This window comes from Abramis brama (genome assembly GCF_963993115.1).
Source record: "Abramis brama genome assembly, chromosome: 5".
NCBI lineage: Eukaryota > Metazoa > Chordata > Actinopteri > Cypriniformes > Leuciscidae > Abramis > Abramis brama.
The window spans coordinates 1,232,400-1,249,526 of record NC_139967.1 but is presented as its reverse complement, the minus strand read 5'-3'; the positions used below and the strand labels follow the sequence as shown (position 1 = coordinate 1,249,526).

Below are 17,127 nucleotides of genomic sequence, written 5' to 3'. Positions count from 1 at the left end.
AGAGAAACCCTTTCATGTGATGCTGAATAAATGTGTTTAAATTAGTGCTGTCAATCGATTAAAAATATTAACTAGATTAATCACAATGTAATAATTTCACATCTCCAAATTAATGTAGAAACAACATATAAAGACAGTATATTTTAAATACTTGTTTAATGGCATCTTTTTATGAATAAAGGTCAGTATCTCTGATACTAATACAGCCACTGATGTCTCGAAGAAAATATTTTTTTCCCAGAATTTTAAACATTTATTTTTAGCCATTCAACATTACAGTGTAATTGAAAGCTATCAATTTTTTACATTTATTAGGCTTCAAAAAATATAACAACTTTTAATTTAAGTGAACTTAAAACGATCCTTACATAAACTCATAATAAATGTCATATTTACCTGTGCACTTCCTGTCTAACAGGTAGGAAATATACAGGAATATAGACTAATCCTTATTAAAGCTATAAAAGCTCTTTAGTCTTTTTAGTTCTTATTCATTTTCTCAGTTCCCTTTGTTCTGTGATTAACTTTCCTGACGGACAGAATTATTGGCTGCTGTCCCTTTAAGACCGGCCGCTGCTGCACGACACATCTCACACACGCCTCATTCTCACACAACTCTTACGTTCATTTAAGACTTTAACTCTTTTAAGACTGCTCTTATGAGGATACTCGACAAAACGGCATTATTGTGTGTTATTTTTCGTTCAAGTGCGAAAGAGAAACTGTATTCTGTTGCTGTCGTGTGTGTGTGTGTGTCAGGACATTCACAGACAGCGCATTCTTGTGTCTTGTTGTGCTTGAATGGTTTAAAAGCATTTGCCAAAGAATGACACAAAAAACGGATGCTGCGTTAATTGCGTTAAAGCGTTAAACTGCACATATTAATCGCATGCATTAACGCGTTACACCGTGTCCTAACCAGACGCGATGCGATAAGATTCCAGCAACAAATAATGTGTCTGTCCACACTAGACGCGACGCGACTACGAGATGCGTCGAAATCAATCAAACCCCACAGCCAATCAGAACAGCGTGTGGGCGGAGTCAGCCAATCAGAACAGCGTGTGGGCGGAGTCAGCCAATCAGAACAGCGTGTGGGCGGAGTCTCGTGGCACCAGAGAGTAATCTCAACGGCACTCGCAAGAACATGGATAAGTCGCTACATAATCAAATTCACAAATATTACACCATTTAAACATTATATAAAACACACAGGCTACTGAGTTACTAATACAGTCTTTGTCAAATAATACACTTGTTTGTTCACAGTTTGAATGTTCTTGTTTCCATTTGTTTAATTTCAAGATCTGAGGTGAATTATCCACTGTTGCTTTTACAGCTTCAAAGCTGGAGCACTTAATGATATTCAGAGTCACATGACACGCTTTTAACATTAAATAAAGCACATAAACAGCACCTGAGATTATCATCGCCACACTTTGTGTTTGTTGTTCCAGCGCGACGTCGCAGAAAAATAGAAACCGTTTCTAAAATAGAATCGTCGCGTGTCGCCGTCGCGGCCGGTTAGGACAAACACTGATTAACATGGAATATGGAAAAAATCATAATCATGATTATTTTGGTCAGTATTGAAATCACGATTATTTCACATGACTTTGGGAACGTGTTGCATTTATTAAAAAGAACACTTTACAATAAGGTTAATTAGTTAACATTAGTTAATGTATTAACTAACATGAACTAACAATGAGAAATGCATGTGTTACAGTATTTATTAATATTTTTTAATGTTAGTTAATAAAAATACAGCTGTTCATTGTTTGTTCATGTTAGTTCACAGTGCATTAACTAATGTTAACAAATACAACCTTTCATTTTAATAACGTATTATGGTGAAATTAATATTAACTAAGATTAATAAATGCTGTAGAAGTATTGTTCATTATTAGTTAATGTTAACTAAGGTTAACTAATGCTAATTAATGAACCTTATTGTAAAGTGTTACCAAAGACACCTTTCAACAATTCTTAAAAAATCGAAATTTGGACATTGATTGTATTGAACTATTAAAATAAATAATATAACAGATAATACTTCAATGAGTATTTTAATCATTCCCACAGGTCTACCACTTATAATGCGGGAAATTCCCCCGCAAACATTGATTCACTTTATGTAGATTGTATGAGTAGCCTAAATGAATCCACACAGATTATAAAATCAAATCAATAATTTTAAAACTTTCTCCAAGATGCAATTTCACAAACGGCGTGAGTGTTCAGCGGTGCCGCGTCTTCCGGACAAGGCAAGCGTCGAAACTACACTCTCGCGTTCAGGAGTCGGGAGTCTCGGGACATGACGGAATTGTCACTTGCACAATCGGGCCAGTATTGCATCGTAACTTAAGTTTATAATTTTAATTTCTTTTTTAAGTCTTATCAGTTTAAACATTCAAGCTGAGAGAGTTTATGGCATCAGGAGGGGCATTCAAAACACAAGACAAAATAAGAGCGTTCTTTCAAAACATAACATGCCAAAATAATCGTTTTTACTCGATTGTACTATTTTGGTGATCGTTGGGAGCAAAAAACGAAATCGAAATTCAATTAATTGCACAGCCCTAGTAGTAGCACACGGTGTTAACATTGACAGCCCTAATTTAAATATGTTGTCAGTGCACCATGTTTCACTTCGCTATCCAGAGGTTAATTCATTGGTGTGTGGTTATTTGGAATAGGTGACGTGCTCCAAACTCCCGGTGGGAACTCCAGACTTCACGGCCCCTGAGATCCTGTCGGGACTCAGCTTCGGCCCCGAGAGCGACTGGTGGTCCCTGGGAGTCATCGCTTACGAGATGATCTACATGACATCACCCTTCGCTGACGGCACGTCCACTAAAACCATCAACAACATCATCAACTTTCAGGTGAATCCAGCTGTGAATTACTTTTTATTATTAATAATCCTGTAGCTCAAACAGTAGAGCGATGGCGCTTGCAACGCCAAGGTCATGGGTTCGATTCCCAGGGAAAGCAAGAACTGATAAGAATGTAAATGTGTACCTTGAAATGCAATGCAAGTAAATGATAAATGTAAATTATTGTAAATATTACTCAAGCGGCAACTTTCCTGTCTCTCTCTTGAAACTAAAACTTAAACTGCAGTTCATCCACTGGCCACTAGAGACCAGCTGCAGAAGAGACTCAATCCCATAGACCCCCATGTTAAAATGACCAACTTTACAGCAGAAAAAAAATTTACAACCTGGTGCAAAAAGTGGTTTTGTTCTATATAGCTAATGTTGCCCTTCATGACGACTGTGTTGAGGCTGTGATGAAGATGACTGTGGGGGGTGATTTTTATTTTTATTTTTTATAAATCATCCGTTTAAATTATTTTAAGCCTTACATTTCTGCATAATTAAGGGCGTGGTCATTTGAGTGACAGGTGGATTGCCGCTGATGTCACTACTAGCTGTTTGTCTGCTGTCTGTTAGCGTCACGTCACCTCAGCTAATCCGCCTCGCTGCACATTTTCGTTTTATCCGGGAGTGACGCGCTGCCAAGATGGCGACGACAGGCTCCGCCCACTTTGGGCTTCAAAAACACTCTTCAGAAACACTACGTCTATATTTTTTTAGTCTATGAAATTACTCCCTGAAACGCCTTCATTGTAGTCTCAAGTTTGTTCCGGGAACGAACACATCACAATATTCCTCATTTAAATAATTAATGCGCAGAATAAAGGGGCGGGGCCTGGTTGAGTTAATTAGTAGTGTGTTGACATTTCACAAACACTTGAAGTGCTCGACCAATCACAACACACTGCTCCAGCCGACCAATCAGAGCACAGTGTTCTTTTCAGAAGGAGGGGCTTCATAGAGACAGCAAGTAAACAGAGCGTTACTGACAGACTGGGAAGAGAGGAGCCGCAACAATGGAGAATATGAGGAGAATAATCAACATTCAAGCAGGAAAACCTGTTCTAGTAGAGCCTGAAAACAACATCAAGTCTTTGAAAAAGGACATTATATGACGTTTTTAAATTATAAGTAAATCTTTGTTTTAATTAAGAGTGAATACATAAATATCAAGAGATGTGCTGAACGTTGTTGAAATGGTGATTCAGTTTCAGCTATAAGCAGCTCTATAGAAGATAAGTGTCGTTATTCAGCTCAATTCAGTTCAAGTTTCAACGAAGTTTAGTTAAATCGATCGTCTTTAAAGCCACATAACCCAACTCTGCACACAAAAATGTAATGTTTTCATGTGTGTTGTTTTGCTCCCAGCGTTTTCTGAAGTTCCCAGAGGAGCCTAAAGCCAGCGCTCAGTTCGTGGAGCTCCTGCAGAGTGTGTTATGTGGATCTCGGGAGCGTCTGGGATACGAAGGCCTGCGCTCGCATCCGTTCTTCTCCTCCGTCGACTGGACCAACCTGAGACGCGGTGAGTGAAGCGCTCATCCGGTCTGAAGCACAAGGCCTCGCCAATGCCATCTTTCCATGTGTCTGTTAATTACGGGTTATTAATCCTTACACTGACTTGCTGCTATTTCTGTAGCCTTTAAAGTGATTACTTCTCTTGTGTAATTGCTGGATTTGTTATAGTGGGCCAGAATGTGTCTCGGTGCACAGATTGCTCTGCAGGTTTAAGTGAAACACAGAGGATCTGAATTAATTCATTAAGCCTGTGGCGTAAAGCTCTGAGTTTATTATGAATCTGCTTTAGGATTGTTAGCTCCGGGTGTGCAGAACACACATCATCTTAAATCACCGTATTAGTACTTTAATATCACAGTAAACACATTGCAGTATTTATACATTTCTTATTATCACTGTTGAAAACTGTTGTTGCTTAATATTTTTGTGGAAATGCATACATTTTATTTTTCAGGATTCTTTGATGAATAGAAAGTTCAAAAGAACAATATTTTATTTAAAATAGATTCTTTTGTAACATTATAAATGTCTTTATTGTCACTTTTGATTAATTTAACGCATCCTTGAGGAATAAAAATATTATACATTTTTTTAATCTTTCTTTCTCCGATCTTTTGAATGATAGTTAATCACGGTTTCCACAAAAATCTGACCTGTTTTCAACACTGATAATAATCATAAATGTTTCTGGAGCATCAAATCATCATATTAGAGTGATTTCTGAAGGATCATGTGACACTGAAGACTGGAGTAATGATGCTGAAAATTCAGCTTTGATCACCGGAATAAATTACACTTTACTATATATTCACATAGAAAACAGATGATTTAAATTATAATAATATTTCACTATTTTTACTGTATTTTTAATCAAATAAACGCAGCCTTGGTGAGCAGAAGAGACTCTTATTTTGTTTTTTGTTAAGAGACACTACCAACTATTCACCGGTAGTGTATATCAGTAAATCAGTTCATATGATAGTATTTACTGCCATAAACTTTGATAACAAACCATGTCAATGGGGAAAAACATATATTTAATAATGTATTAATCACACACACACACACACACACACACACACACACACACACACACACACACACTCTTGGGCAGCGCGTGGATTTCTGTGGAATTAGTCAGATTATAGAGTGTGCAGGTGTTCCCACAGAGAGAAGCTCTTAGATCAGTCACAGCCAAACCATAATGAGATAACACACACACAATCACACACAAACACACCAATTTCTTGCTCATCCTGCTGAGTTTCCTACAGGATTTTGTTCCTTCAGGATTGAACCCTTGAACTCTTGTCGTATGAACAACTTGACAGAAATCCGTCTGATTTAAAGGGTTTGTGTAATGAGGAATCAAGGCTCTTTCTCACTAGTGCCTGACGATATAGCTAAAAATCTGAATATTTTTCCAAAGTTTGAGTTTTTTTGCATTTGTGTTTGGTAATTTTTTTATTTATTTTTTTGCCCGCCATGAAAAAGACATGATTTGATTGTTTCGAAATTGTTCACTGCAAAATCAGCACTAGTTAAAAAACAAACATACACAGTTAGTGATATGTGGATCGCGGTTATATCAGCGAACACTGTATGATCCGCGGGTCGGGCAGGACAAGTAAAAAATAAAAAAACATTACAATTAATTGCGGGTGAATGAGAGAGAAATCATTAATGCGTTTATTTTAATAAAGTAATAAAGTCACAAAACTCTTAATTTCTTGGTAAAATGCAATGAACGTGCATCACTCTTTTACTTTCGTTTTTTTTTTTTAACTACGTTCGTCTCTTCAGGGGAAAATAATCAAGGAAAACCTGTGGCTAAAGCACCCCCCTGGTGGTCATCATATAAAACACAAAGGAGAAAAACTACATGAGATATTGCTTAATAACTTAACGGCTTTAACTAAAATTATACACAAGGGCGGCGGGTGGATGATTTGTTTTTAACAGTGGATTCGTTAGAACATCCATGCATCTCTAATAGACAGAGACCACTTACTGCTTTTTACTAAATAAGAGATCACAAGGGACTTCTTATACTTAATGTTACATCTTATACTTAATGTTACAACAATGAAAAGTTACTTTATCTTATACAAAAAATATTAAAGGGGTCATATAATGTCATTTTTGTACAAGCTAATATGATTCTTTAGGGTCTAAATTAAAAGTTTGTAATATACTTTAATTAAAAATTCTCATTAGTATTGTAAGAAAACACTCATTTTACCTGGTCAAAAACAGCTCTGTTTTCAGCACGCCGTTTCAGTGCATGTGTCTTTAAATGATAATGAGCTGTGCTCACCCCGCCCCTCTGTTCTGTGCTAACACCGTTTAAAATAATAATACAAAAACCATAACGCGTTGTTCATTATAAACGTGGGATTATGAATTATATTGATAACGTCGTACATAGAAAACATGCCATAATGTACCCTGAGTGTAAAAATAGCCACATTCATCGTGAAGCGTGCAAGCTATTTGCAAAGATTAATATAAAGATTAATATAAAGGTCAATAAAACGTTACACTCACTTGTTCTTCTGGAGGTTCAGCAGGAACTCGAATAGTTGGTACTGATCCTTTTTTCTGGAGCAGCTTCTTAGCAAAAACAGCTTTATACTGACCCTCGTTTGTAACGTTAAAGCAGTCTCGAGTCTGGTGAAATGATTCGCGCAAACATGACAGCATTGACGTTGATCGTGGGGAACATTCAACATTCCCTTCGAAAACAAACTCAGCCACTGCGTCTTCAGCTGTACGGATTTAGAAACATCATCAATATGACTGCTGTGTTCGTTATTACACTCAAGAACAGAACACCACAATCGTTAGACGCCATTCTGCTCTGCACTCCCGCTATCAACAATGAATGCGCCGGTCGGCGCGTGCTATGATTGACAGCTCGTTCACGAGGGCGCGAGGGCGGGTCTGTGTTTGAAACGCTGCTGTCAATCAGCCATCGTGGGAGGGGCGTCGATATTGTGACGTCACAATATCGAACAGCTTGATTTGAGACAGGAGGAAACATATAAGAAGATTAAAAAAAAACCACTGGATGGATTTTTATCATTTTATGATGGTTGTGTACAGGCACTGCCAACACACATTTCAGTACAATCATCTTGTAAAAGTTCATGTACCATTATATGACCCCTTTAAAAATGGTTAACAATGTAAGTTACAGCATCTAAAACATACTTTATATCATACAAAAATTTACTTTTTTTTTAACCATTCTATATGTCTGATATGATCGTGATCGATTAGATTGGATGTCAAATTGACCTGCAACTGTTTATTCCACTCATTGTCCATTTTCTGAATCCGCTCTGTTGAGCTCTGTGTGTGTGTTGAGCTGTTGAGGTGATTAACACATTCAGACGAGCTGAAGAATGGTGTGTGTGTGTGTGTGAGAGATGGGTAGGTTTAGGGGTCAGGTTAGTGTGTGTGTGAGAGATGGGTAGGTTTAGGGGTTGGGTTAGTGTGTGTGTGTGTGTGATGGGTAGGTTTAGGGGTTGGGTTAGTGTGTGTGTGAGAGATGGGTAGGTTTAGGGGTTGGGTTAGTGTGTGTGTGTGTGTGATGGGTAGGTTTAGGGGTTGGGTTAGTGTGTGTGTGTGTGTGATGGGTAGGTTTAGGGGTTGGGTTAGTGTGTGTGTGTGTGTGATGGGTAGGTTTAGGGGTTGGGTTAGTGTGTGTGTGTGTGTGTGTGATGGGTAGGTTTAGGGGTTGGGTTAGTGTGTGTGTGTGTGTGTGATGGGTAGGTTTAGGGGTCGGGTTAGTGTGTGTGTGATGGGTAGGTTTAGGGGTAGGGTTAGTGTGTGTGTGATGGGTAGGTTTAGGGGTAGGGTTAGTGTGTGTGTGTGATGGGTAGGTTTAGGGGTCGGGTTAGTGTGTGTGTGTGATGGGTAGGTTTAGGGGTCGGGTTAGTGTGTGTGTGTGTGTGATGGGTAGGTTTAGGGGTCAGGTTAGTGTGTGTGTTTGTGTGTGATGGGTAGGTTTAGGGGTCGGGTTAGTGTGTGTGTGTGATGGGTAGGTTTAGGGGTCAGGTTAGTGTGTGTGTTTGTGTGTGATGGGTAGGTTTAGGGGTCGGGTTAGTGTGTGAGAGATGGGTAGGTTTAGGGGTTGGGTTAGTGTGTGTGTTTGTGTGTGATGGGTAGGTTTAGGGGTCGGGTTAGTGTGTGTGTTTGTGTGTGATGGGTAGGTTTAGGGGTCGGGTTAGTGTGTGTGTGTGTGAGAGATGGGTAGGTTTAGGGGTTGGGTTAGTTTTTGTGTGTGTGATGGGTAGGTTTAGGGGTCGGGTTAGTGTGTGTGTGTGTGTGTGTGTGTGTGTGTGTGTGTGATGGGTAGGTTTAGGGGTCGGGTTAGTGTGTGTGTGTGATGGGTAGGTTTAGGGGTCGGGTTAGTGTGTGTGATGGGTAGGTTTAGGGGTCGGGTTAGTGTGTGTGATGGGTAGGTTTAGGTTGAGGGGTCGGGTGTGTGTGTGATGGGTAGGTTTAGGGGTCGGGTGAGTGTGTGTGTGAGAGAGAGATGGGTAGGTTTAGGGGTCGGGTGTGTGTGTGTGTGTGCGTGAGTGATGGGTAGGTTTAGAGGTCGGGTTAGTGTGTGTGTGTGTGATGGGTATTTTAGGGGTCGGGTTAGTGTGTGTGTGTGTGATGGGTAGGTTTAGGGGTCGGGTTAGTGTGTGTGTGTGTGAGATGGGTAGGTTTAGGGGTTGGGTTAGTGTGTGTGAGTTTGTGTGTGATGGGTAAGTTTAGGGGTCGGGTTAGTGTGTGTGAGAGATGGGTAGGTTTAGGGGTCGGGTTAGTGTGTGTGTGTGTGAGATGGGTAGGTTTAGGGGTCGGGTATGTGTGTGAGATGGGTAGGTTTAGGGGTGGGGTTAGTGTGTGTGAGTTTGTGTGTGTGATGGGTAAGTTTAGGGGTCGGGTTAGTGTGTGTGAGAGATGGGTAGGTTTAGGGGTAGGGTTAGTGTGTGTGTGAGAGATGGGTAGGTTTAGGGGTCGGGTATGTGTGTGAGATGGGTAGGTTTAGGGGTGGGGTTAGTGTGTGTGAGTTTGTGTGTGTGATGGGTAAGTTTAGGGGTCGGGTTAGTGTGTGTGAGAGATGGGTAGGTTTAGGGGTAGGGTTAGTGTGTGTGTGTGAGAGATGGGTAGGTTTAGGGTTAGTGTGTGTGTGTGTGTGAGAGATGGGTAGATTTAGGGGTGGGGTTAGTGTGTGTGTGTTTGTGTATGAGATGGGTAGGTTAAGTGTGTGTGTGTGTGTGTGTGAGATGGGTAGGGTTAGTGTGTGTGTGTGTGTGTGATGGGTAGGGTTAGTGTAGGGGGACAGAATATACAGTTTGTACAGTATAAAAACCATTATGCCTATGGAATGTCCTCACAAGCATAGCAAAACAAACGTGTGTGTGTGTGTGCGGATCTCGCGTCAGGTTTTGGCTGTGACTCACTCTGATTAGCCAAGACTGCTGCAGTGAGAGAGAGAGCGGGCGAGCGAGTTATTGCGCTACAGTCTCATCACTGAGACCCCCCCCTCTCTCTTTCCCCCCCTCTCTCTCTCTCTCTCTCTCTCTCTCTCTCTCTCTCTCTCTCTCCTCCAGTCTGTTTTTCTCACCGACCCTCTCACATGTTTTCTCCTCTCGTCTCCTCCAGCGCTCCCTCCGTTTGTTCCGTCTCTGCGTTCTGATGATGACACCTCTAATTTCGAGGAGCCGGACCGGCCCGTGGTCCCCGCCGCCTCGACCCTCGACCGCCCTCGCTCAGGCTTCCATGGACAAGACCTGCCCTTTGTAGGCTGGTGCTTTAGTCGGGCTCTGAGCGCACTGGCCAAGTCTGAGTGAGTGTACACACACACACACACACACACACACACACACACGCTGATTTGACTAGTCTAGTCACAGGTGGTCCATTGGTGCGGAGACGGTCACATCACCACGGCGACTGTCACCAGGCAACATTGTGGCTGAATGTGAGGTATTGCTTCTCTCGCGCGCTCATGTGTCATTAAGATGAATGAGAGTGTGTGTGTGTGTGTGTGCACGGATGTTTTTGTAACGGAGACTCACGGATCTGGGAATATCTCTCGGATGTGTTGCCATGTGCATATGCAGGTATAAAGCAGTGATTCTCGCGCGTGCTCATGTGTCTTTAAAATGAATGAGAGTGAGAGTGAGAGTGAGGGTGGGTGTGTGTGTGTGTGTGTGTGTGTGTTTGTGGGGGGGGGGGGATGTTTTTATAACGGAGACTCACGGATCAGGGAATGGATCACAGATGTGCATGCAGGGGAATGGGAAACCCTCGTCCGGAGTGTGTGTGTGTGTGTGTGTGTGATCGTGCAGCACAATGAAATCCCCATCAGCACGTAAACACTGTGTAACGTGAGCGGATCTGTGTTTGCCGAGATGTGGGCTGTTGTTTTGGTCTGCGTTCGCATCTTATCTTCTGGCTCGGTGTTTATTGAACGGGTGTATTTCAGCTATGAATCAGAAGAAAAGCATGAGAACTAATTAAAAAATATATTTTTTTAAAAAATGATTTCCCCCAAATTTCTCATTACAGTAATTTTTTTTCTTAAATTAAATTTTATGAGATTTTTTTTTTTTACATCTTTTCCCCCCAAATGTTATTACCATAATGCAAAAAGTCTCCCTACTGTAAAATGTGTTACTTTTTTATTTCATTTTCCCCCTAATTTTCATTATTGTAATGTTTTTTATTTATTTAAATGGTTTAATTTTAATTTTCCATGTTCCATTTTTAAATCTCCATTACCATTATGCAAAAAAAAAAAAAAAACCTCCTTATTGTAATGGTAAAGTATTTAAATATCATTGCCTGTTTTTAATTAGTTGATTTTAATAATACATGCTTTACAAAATAACTGTATTGCAGTAATGAGAATTTCTCAAGAGAGCATCTGGGTCCATTGCAGTGGTGTGTGTGTGTGTGTGTGTGTGTGTGTGTGTGTGTGTGTGAGACATCCTGCCCAGTGATTCCCTGCATCTATGAATGCATTTAAGCGTGAGTTTATTGTTATGCGCCGCTCAGTTCCTGTGTGCTGTAAGATCATAATGTGGATCAGCTGAAGGTCTCGGTCGGGAATCTGGTCCCAGATGAGCCGTAAATAACGTGTTTTTTTCCTAGGAGCTGAAGGGAAAGCACAGGGAAAAACAGTGAGGTGAAGCTTTATAACGTTAGTCAAAGAAAACGAACCCATAACCCAGAATGCATTATTATGGTAGCCATGGTGAGTTCTCTTTCATACGCATATTCTCTCTCTAATCCTGAAATGCGTATTTGTCCAGCTGTATGTCATGTTGCTGTCGTCTTGATAAAGCGCTTCCAGCATCATGAAATCTGCCGAACGCAACACACACAGCCCCAGCAGAGGAGCGTGGGAATGTTAATGCAGAAGCGCAGCTGCTGATTGGTGCACCGGAGATGTTGCGATATGAGAACGCTGGATCCATCTTGAGGCACACAAACATCTGTAATAATGAGTGATGTATCTTGTGAGGACTGTAAACTGCGTTTCACTGATGCACACTTCTGAAATGCATGCATTGAGACTGCAGTAGGTGTGTTGTTTATTGGACTTGATGTGGCGTCATTCATGCAACACGCATCTGTTTCTTTTCTGAAAAACATGCCTTTATCAGGCAGTGCGATAGAAGAACATGCGTTTATCAGGCAGTGCAATAGAAAACCAAGGCAGTGCGATAGAAAAACATGCGTTTATCAGGCAGTGCGATAGAAGAACATGCGTTTATCAGGCAGTGCGATAGAAAAACATGCGTTTATCAGGCAGTGCAATAGAAAACCAAGGCAGTGCGATAGAAAAACATGCGTTTATCAGGCAGTGCGATAGAAAACCAAGGCAGTGCGATAGAAAAACATGCGTTTATCAGGCAGTGCGATAGAAGAACATGCGTTTATCAGGCAGTGCGATAGAAAAACATGCGTTTATCAGGCAGTGCGATAGAAAACCAAGGCAGTGCGATAGAAAAACATGCGTTTATCAGGCAGTGCGATAGGCAGTGCGATAAAAAAACATGCCTTTATCAGGCAGTGCGATAGGCAGTGCGATAAAAAAACATGCCTTTATCAGGCAGTGCGATAAAAAAACATGCCTTTATCAGGCAGTGCGATAGAAGAACATGCGTTTATCAGGCAGTGCGATAGAAAACCAAGGCAGTGCGATAGAAAACCAAGGCAGTGCGATAAAAAAACATGCGTTTATCAGGCAGTGTGATAGAAAACCAAGGCAGTGCGATAGAAAACCAAGGCAGTGCGATAAAAAAACATGCGTTTATCAGGCAGTGCGATAGAAAAACATGCCTTTATCAGGCAGTGCGATAGAAAAACATGCGTTTATCAGGCAGTGCGATAGAAAACCAAGGCAGTGCGATAGAAGAACATGCGTTTATCAGGCAGTGCGATAGAAAAACATGCGTTTATCAAGCAGTGCAATAGAAAACCAAGGCAGTGCGATAGAAGAACATGCGTTTATCAGGCAGTGCGATAGAAAACCAAGGCAGTGCGATAGAAGAACATGCGTTTATCAGGCAGTGCGATAGAAAAACATGCGTTTATCAGGCAGTGCGATAGAAAACCAAGGCAGTGCGATAGAAGAACATGCGTTTATCAGGCAGTGCGATAGAAGAACATGTGTTTATCAGGCAGTGCGATAGAAGAACATGCGTTTATCAGGCAGTGCGATAGAAAACCAAGGCAGTGCGATAGAAGAACATGCGTTTATCAGGCAGTGCGATAGAAAAACATGCGTTTATCAAGCAGTGCGATAGAAAACCAAGGCAGTGCGATAGAAGAACATGCGTTTATCAGGCAGTGCGATAGAAAAACATGCGTTTATCAAGCAGTGCGATAGAAAACCAAGGCAGTGCGATAGAAGAACATGCGTTTATCAGGCAGTGCGATAGAAAACCAAGGCAGTGCGATAGAAGAACATGCGTTTATCAGGCAGTGCGATAGAAAAACATGCGTTTATCAGGCAGTGCGATAGAAAACCAAGGCAGTGCGATAGAAGAACATGCGTTTATCAGGCAGTGCGATAGAAGAACATGCGTTTATCAGGCAGTGCGATAGAAAACCAAGGCAGTGCGATAGAAGAACATGCGTTTATCAGGCAGTGCGATAGAAAAACATGCGTTTATCAGGCAGTGCGATAGAAAACCAAGGCAGTGCGATAGAAAAACATGCGTTTATCAGGCAGTGCGATAGAAAACCAAGGCAGTGCGATAGAAGAACATGCGTTTATCAGGCAGTGCGATAGAAAACCAAGGCAGTGCGATAGAAAAACATGCGTTTATCAGGCAGTGCGATAGAAAAACATGCGTTTATCAGGCAGTGCGATAGAAAAACACGCGTTTATCAGGCAGTGCGATAGAAAACCAAGGCAGTGCGATAGAAAAACATGCGTTTATCAGGCAGTGCGATAGAAAAACATGCGTTTATCAGGCAGTGCGATAGAAAACCAAGGCAGTGCGATAGAAGAACATGCGTTTATCAGGCAGTGCGATAGAAAAACATGCGTTTATCAGGCAGTGCGATAGAAAACCAAGGCAGTGCGATAGAAAAACATGCATTTATCAGGCAGTGCGATAGAAAAACATGCCTTTATCAGGCAGTGCGATAGAAAAACATGCCTTTATCAGGCAGTGCGATAGAAAACCAAGGCAGTGCGATAGAAAAACATGCGTTTATCAGGCAGTGCGATAGAAAAACATGCGTTTATCAGGCAGTGCGATAGAAAACCAAGGCAGTGCGATAGAAAAACATGCCTTTATCAGGCAGTGCGATAGAAAAACATGCCTTTATCAGGCAGTGCGATAGAAAAACATGCCTTTATCAGGCAGTGCGATAGAAAACCAAGGCAGTGCGATAGAAAAACATGCGTTTATCAGGCAGTGCGATAGAAAAACATGCGTTTATCAGGCAGTGCGATAGAAAACCAAGGCAGTGCGATAGAAAAACATGCGTTTATCAGGCAGTGCGATAGAAAAACATGCGTTTATCAGGCAGTGCGATAGAAGAACATGCGTTTATCAGGCAGTGCGATAGAAAACCAAGGCAGTGCGATAGAAGAACATGCGTTTATCAGGCAGTGCGATAGAAAACCAAGGCAGTGCGATAGAAGAACATGCGTTTATCAGGCAGTGCGATAGAAAAACATGCGTTTATCAAGCAGTGCGATAGAAAACCAAGGCAGTGCGATAGAAGAACATGCGTTTATCAGGCAGTGCGATAGAAAAACATGCGTTTATCAGGCAGTGCGATAGAAAACCAAGGCAGTGCGATAGAAGAACATGCGTTTATCAGGCAGTGCGATAGAAGAACATGCGTTTATCAGGCAGTGCGATAGAAAACCAAGGCAGTGCGATAGAAGAACATGCGTTTATCAGGCAGTGCGATAGAAAAACATGCGTTTATCAGGCAGTGCGATAGAAAACCAAGGCAGTGCGATAGAAGAACATGCGTTTATCAGGCAGTGCGATAGAAAAACATGCGTTTATCAGGCAGTGCGATAGAAAACCAAGGCAGTGCGATAGAAGAACATGCGTTTATCAGGCAGTGCGATAGAAAACCAAGGCAGTGCGATAGAAGAACATGCGTTTATCAGGCAGTGCGATAGAAAAACATGCGTTTATCAGGCAGTGCGATAGAAAAACATGCGTTTATCAGGCAGTGCGATAGAAAACCAAGGCAGTGCGATAGAAAAACATGCGTTTATCAGGCAGTGCGATAGAAAAACATGCGTTTATCAGGCAGTGCGATAGAAAACCAAGGCAGTGCGATAGAAAAACATGCGTTTATCAGGCAGTGCGATAGAAAAACATGCGTTTATCAGGCAGTGCGATAGAAAACCAAGGCAGTGCGATAGAAGAACATGCGTTTATCAGGCAGTGCGATAGAAAACCAAGGCAGTGCGATAGAAAAACATGCGTTTATCAGGCAGTGCGATAGAAAAACACGCGTTTATCAGGCAGTGCGATAGAAAACCAAGGCAGTGCGATAGAAAAACATGCGTTTATCAGGCAGTGCGATAGAAAAACATGCGTTTATCAGGCAGTGCGATAGAAGAACATGCGTTTATCAGGCAGTGCGATAGAAAACCAAGGCAGTGCGATAGAAGAACATGCGTTTATCAGGCAGTGCGATAGAAGAACATGCGTTTATCAGGCAGTGCGATAGAAGAACATGCGTTTATCAGGCAGTGCGATAGAAAACCAAGGCAGTGCGATAGAAGAACATGCGTTTATCAGGCAGTGCGATAGAAAAACATGCGTTTATCAGGCAGTGCGATAGAAAACCAAGGCAGTGCGATAGAAAAACATGCGTTTATCAGGCAGTGCGATAGAAAAACATGCCTTTATCAGGCAGTGCGATAGAAAACCAAGGCAGTGCGATAGAAAAACATGCGTTTATCAGGCAGTGCGATAGAAAAACATGCGTTTATCAGGCAGTGCGATAGAAAAACATGCGTTTATCAGGCAGTGCGATAGAAAACCAAGGCAGTGCGATAGAAAAACATGCCTTTATCAGGCAGTGCGATAGAAAAACATGCCTTTATCAGGCAGTGCGATAGAAAAACATGCGTTTATCAGGCAGTGCGATAGAAAAACATGCGTTTATCAGGCAGTGCGATAGAAAACCAAGGCAGTGCGATAGAAAAACATGCGTTTATCAGGCAGTGCGATAGAAAAACAAGCGTTTATCAGGCAGTGCGATAGAAAAACATGCCTTTATCAGGCAGTGCGATAGAAAAACAAGCGTTTATCAGGCAGTGCGATAGAAAAACAAGCGTTTATCAGGCAGTGCGATAGAAAAACATGCCTTTATCAGGCAGTGCGATAGAAAACCAAGGCAGTGCGATAGAAAAACATGCCTTTATCAGGCAGTGCGATAGAAAACCAAGGCAGTGCGATAGAAAAACATGCGTTTATCAGGCAGTGCGATAGAAGAACATGCCTTTATCAGGCAGTGCGATAGAAAAACATGCGTTTATCAGGCAGTGCGATAGAAAACCAAGGCAGTGCGATAGAAAAACATGCGTTTATCAGGCAGTGCGATAGAAAACCATGCGTTTATCAGGCAGTGCGATAGAAGAACATGCCTTTATCAGGCAGTGCGATAGAAAAACATGCGTTTATCAGGCAGTGCGATAGAAAACCAAGGCAGTGCGATAGAAAAACATGCGTTTATCAGGCAGTGCGATAGAAAAACATGCGTTTATCAGGCAGTGCGATAGAAAACCAAGGCAGTGCGATAGAAAAACATGCGTTTATCAGGCAGTGCGATAGAAAACCAAGGCAGTGCGATAGAAAAACATGCCTTTATCAGGCAGTGCAATAGAAAAACATGCCTTTATCAGGCAGTGCGATAGAAAAACATGCGTTTATCAGGCAGTGCGATAGAAAACCAAGGCAGTGCGATAGAAAAACATGCCTTTATCAGGCAGTGCAATAGAAAAACATGCCTTTATCAGGCAGTGCGATAGAAAACCAAGGCAGTGCGATAGAAAAACATGCGTTTATCAGGCAGTGCGATAGAAAAACATGCGTTTATCAGGCAGTGCGATAGAAAAACATGCGTTTATCAGGCAGTGCGATAGAAAAACATGCGTTTATCAGGCAGTGCGATAGAAAACCAAGGCAGTGCGATAGAAAACCAAGGCAGTGCGATAGAAAAACATGCGTTT

The 17,127-nt window shown here is 41.7% G+C and overlaps 1 protein-coding gene across 7 annotated transcripts in view; it reads left to right on the top strand.

Annotated features, from left to right (window-relative positions):
• cita (citron rho-interacting serine/threonine kinase a) overlaps positions 1-17,127 on the top strand; it is a 112,156-nt gene that overhangs the window by 17,332 nt on the left and 77,697 nt on the right. For all 7 annotated transcript variants that reach the window (XM_084114911.1, XM_084114908.1, XM_084114907.1 and 4 more), the window contains exons 8-10: positions 2,700-2,888; positions 4,251-4,404; positions 10,059-10,242. In XM_084114911.1, the coding sequence (XP_083971037.1) occupies positions 2,700-2,888; positions 4,251-4,404; positions 10,059-10,242 (527 nt within the window). The remainder of the gene's footprint in view (positions 1-2,699; positions 2,889-4,250; positions 4,405-10,058; positions 10,243-17,127) is intronic.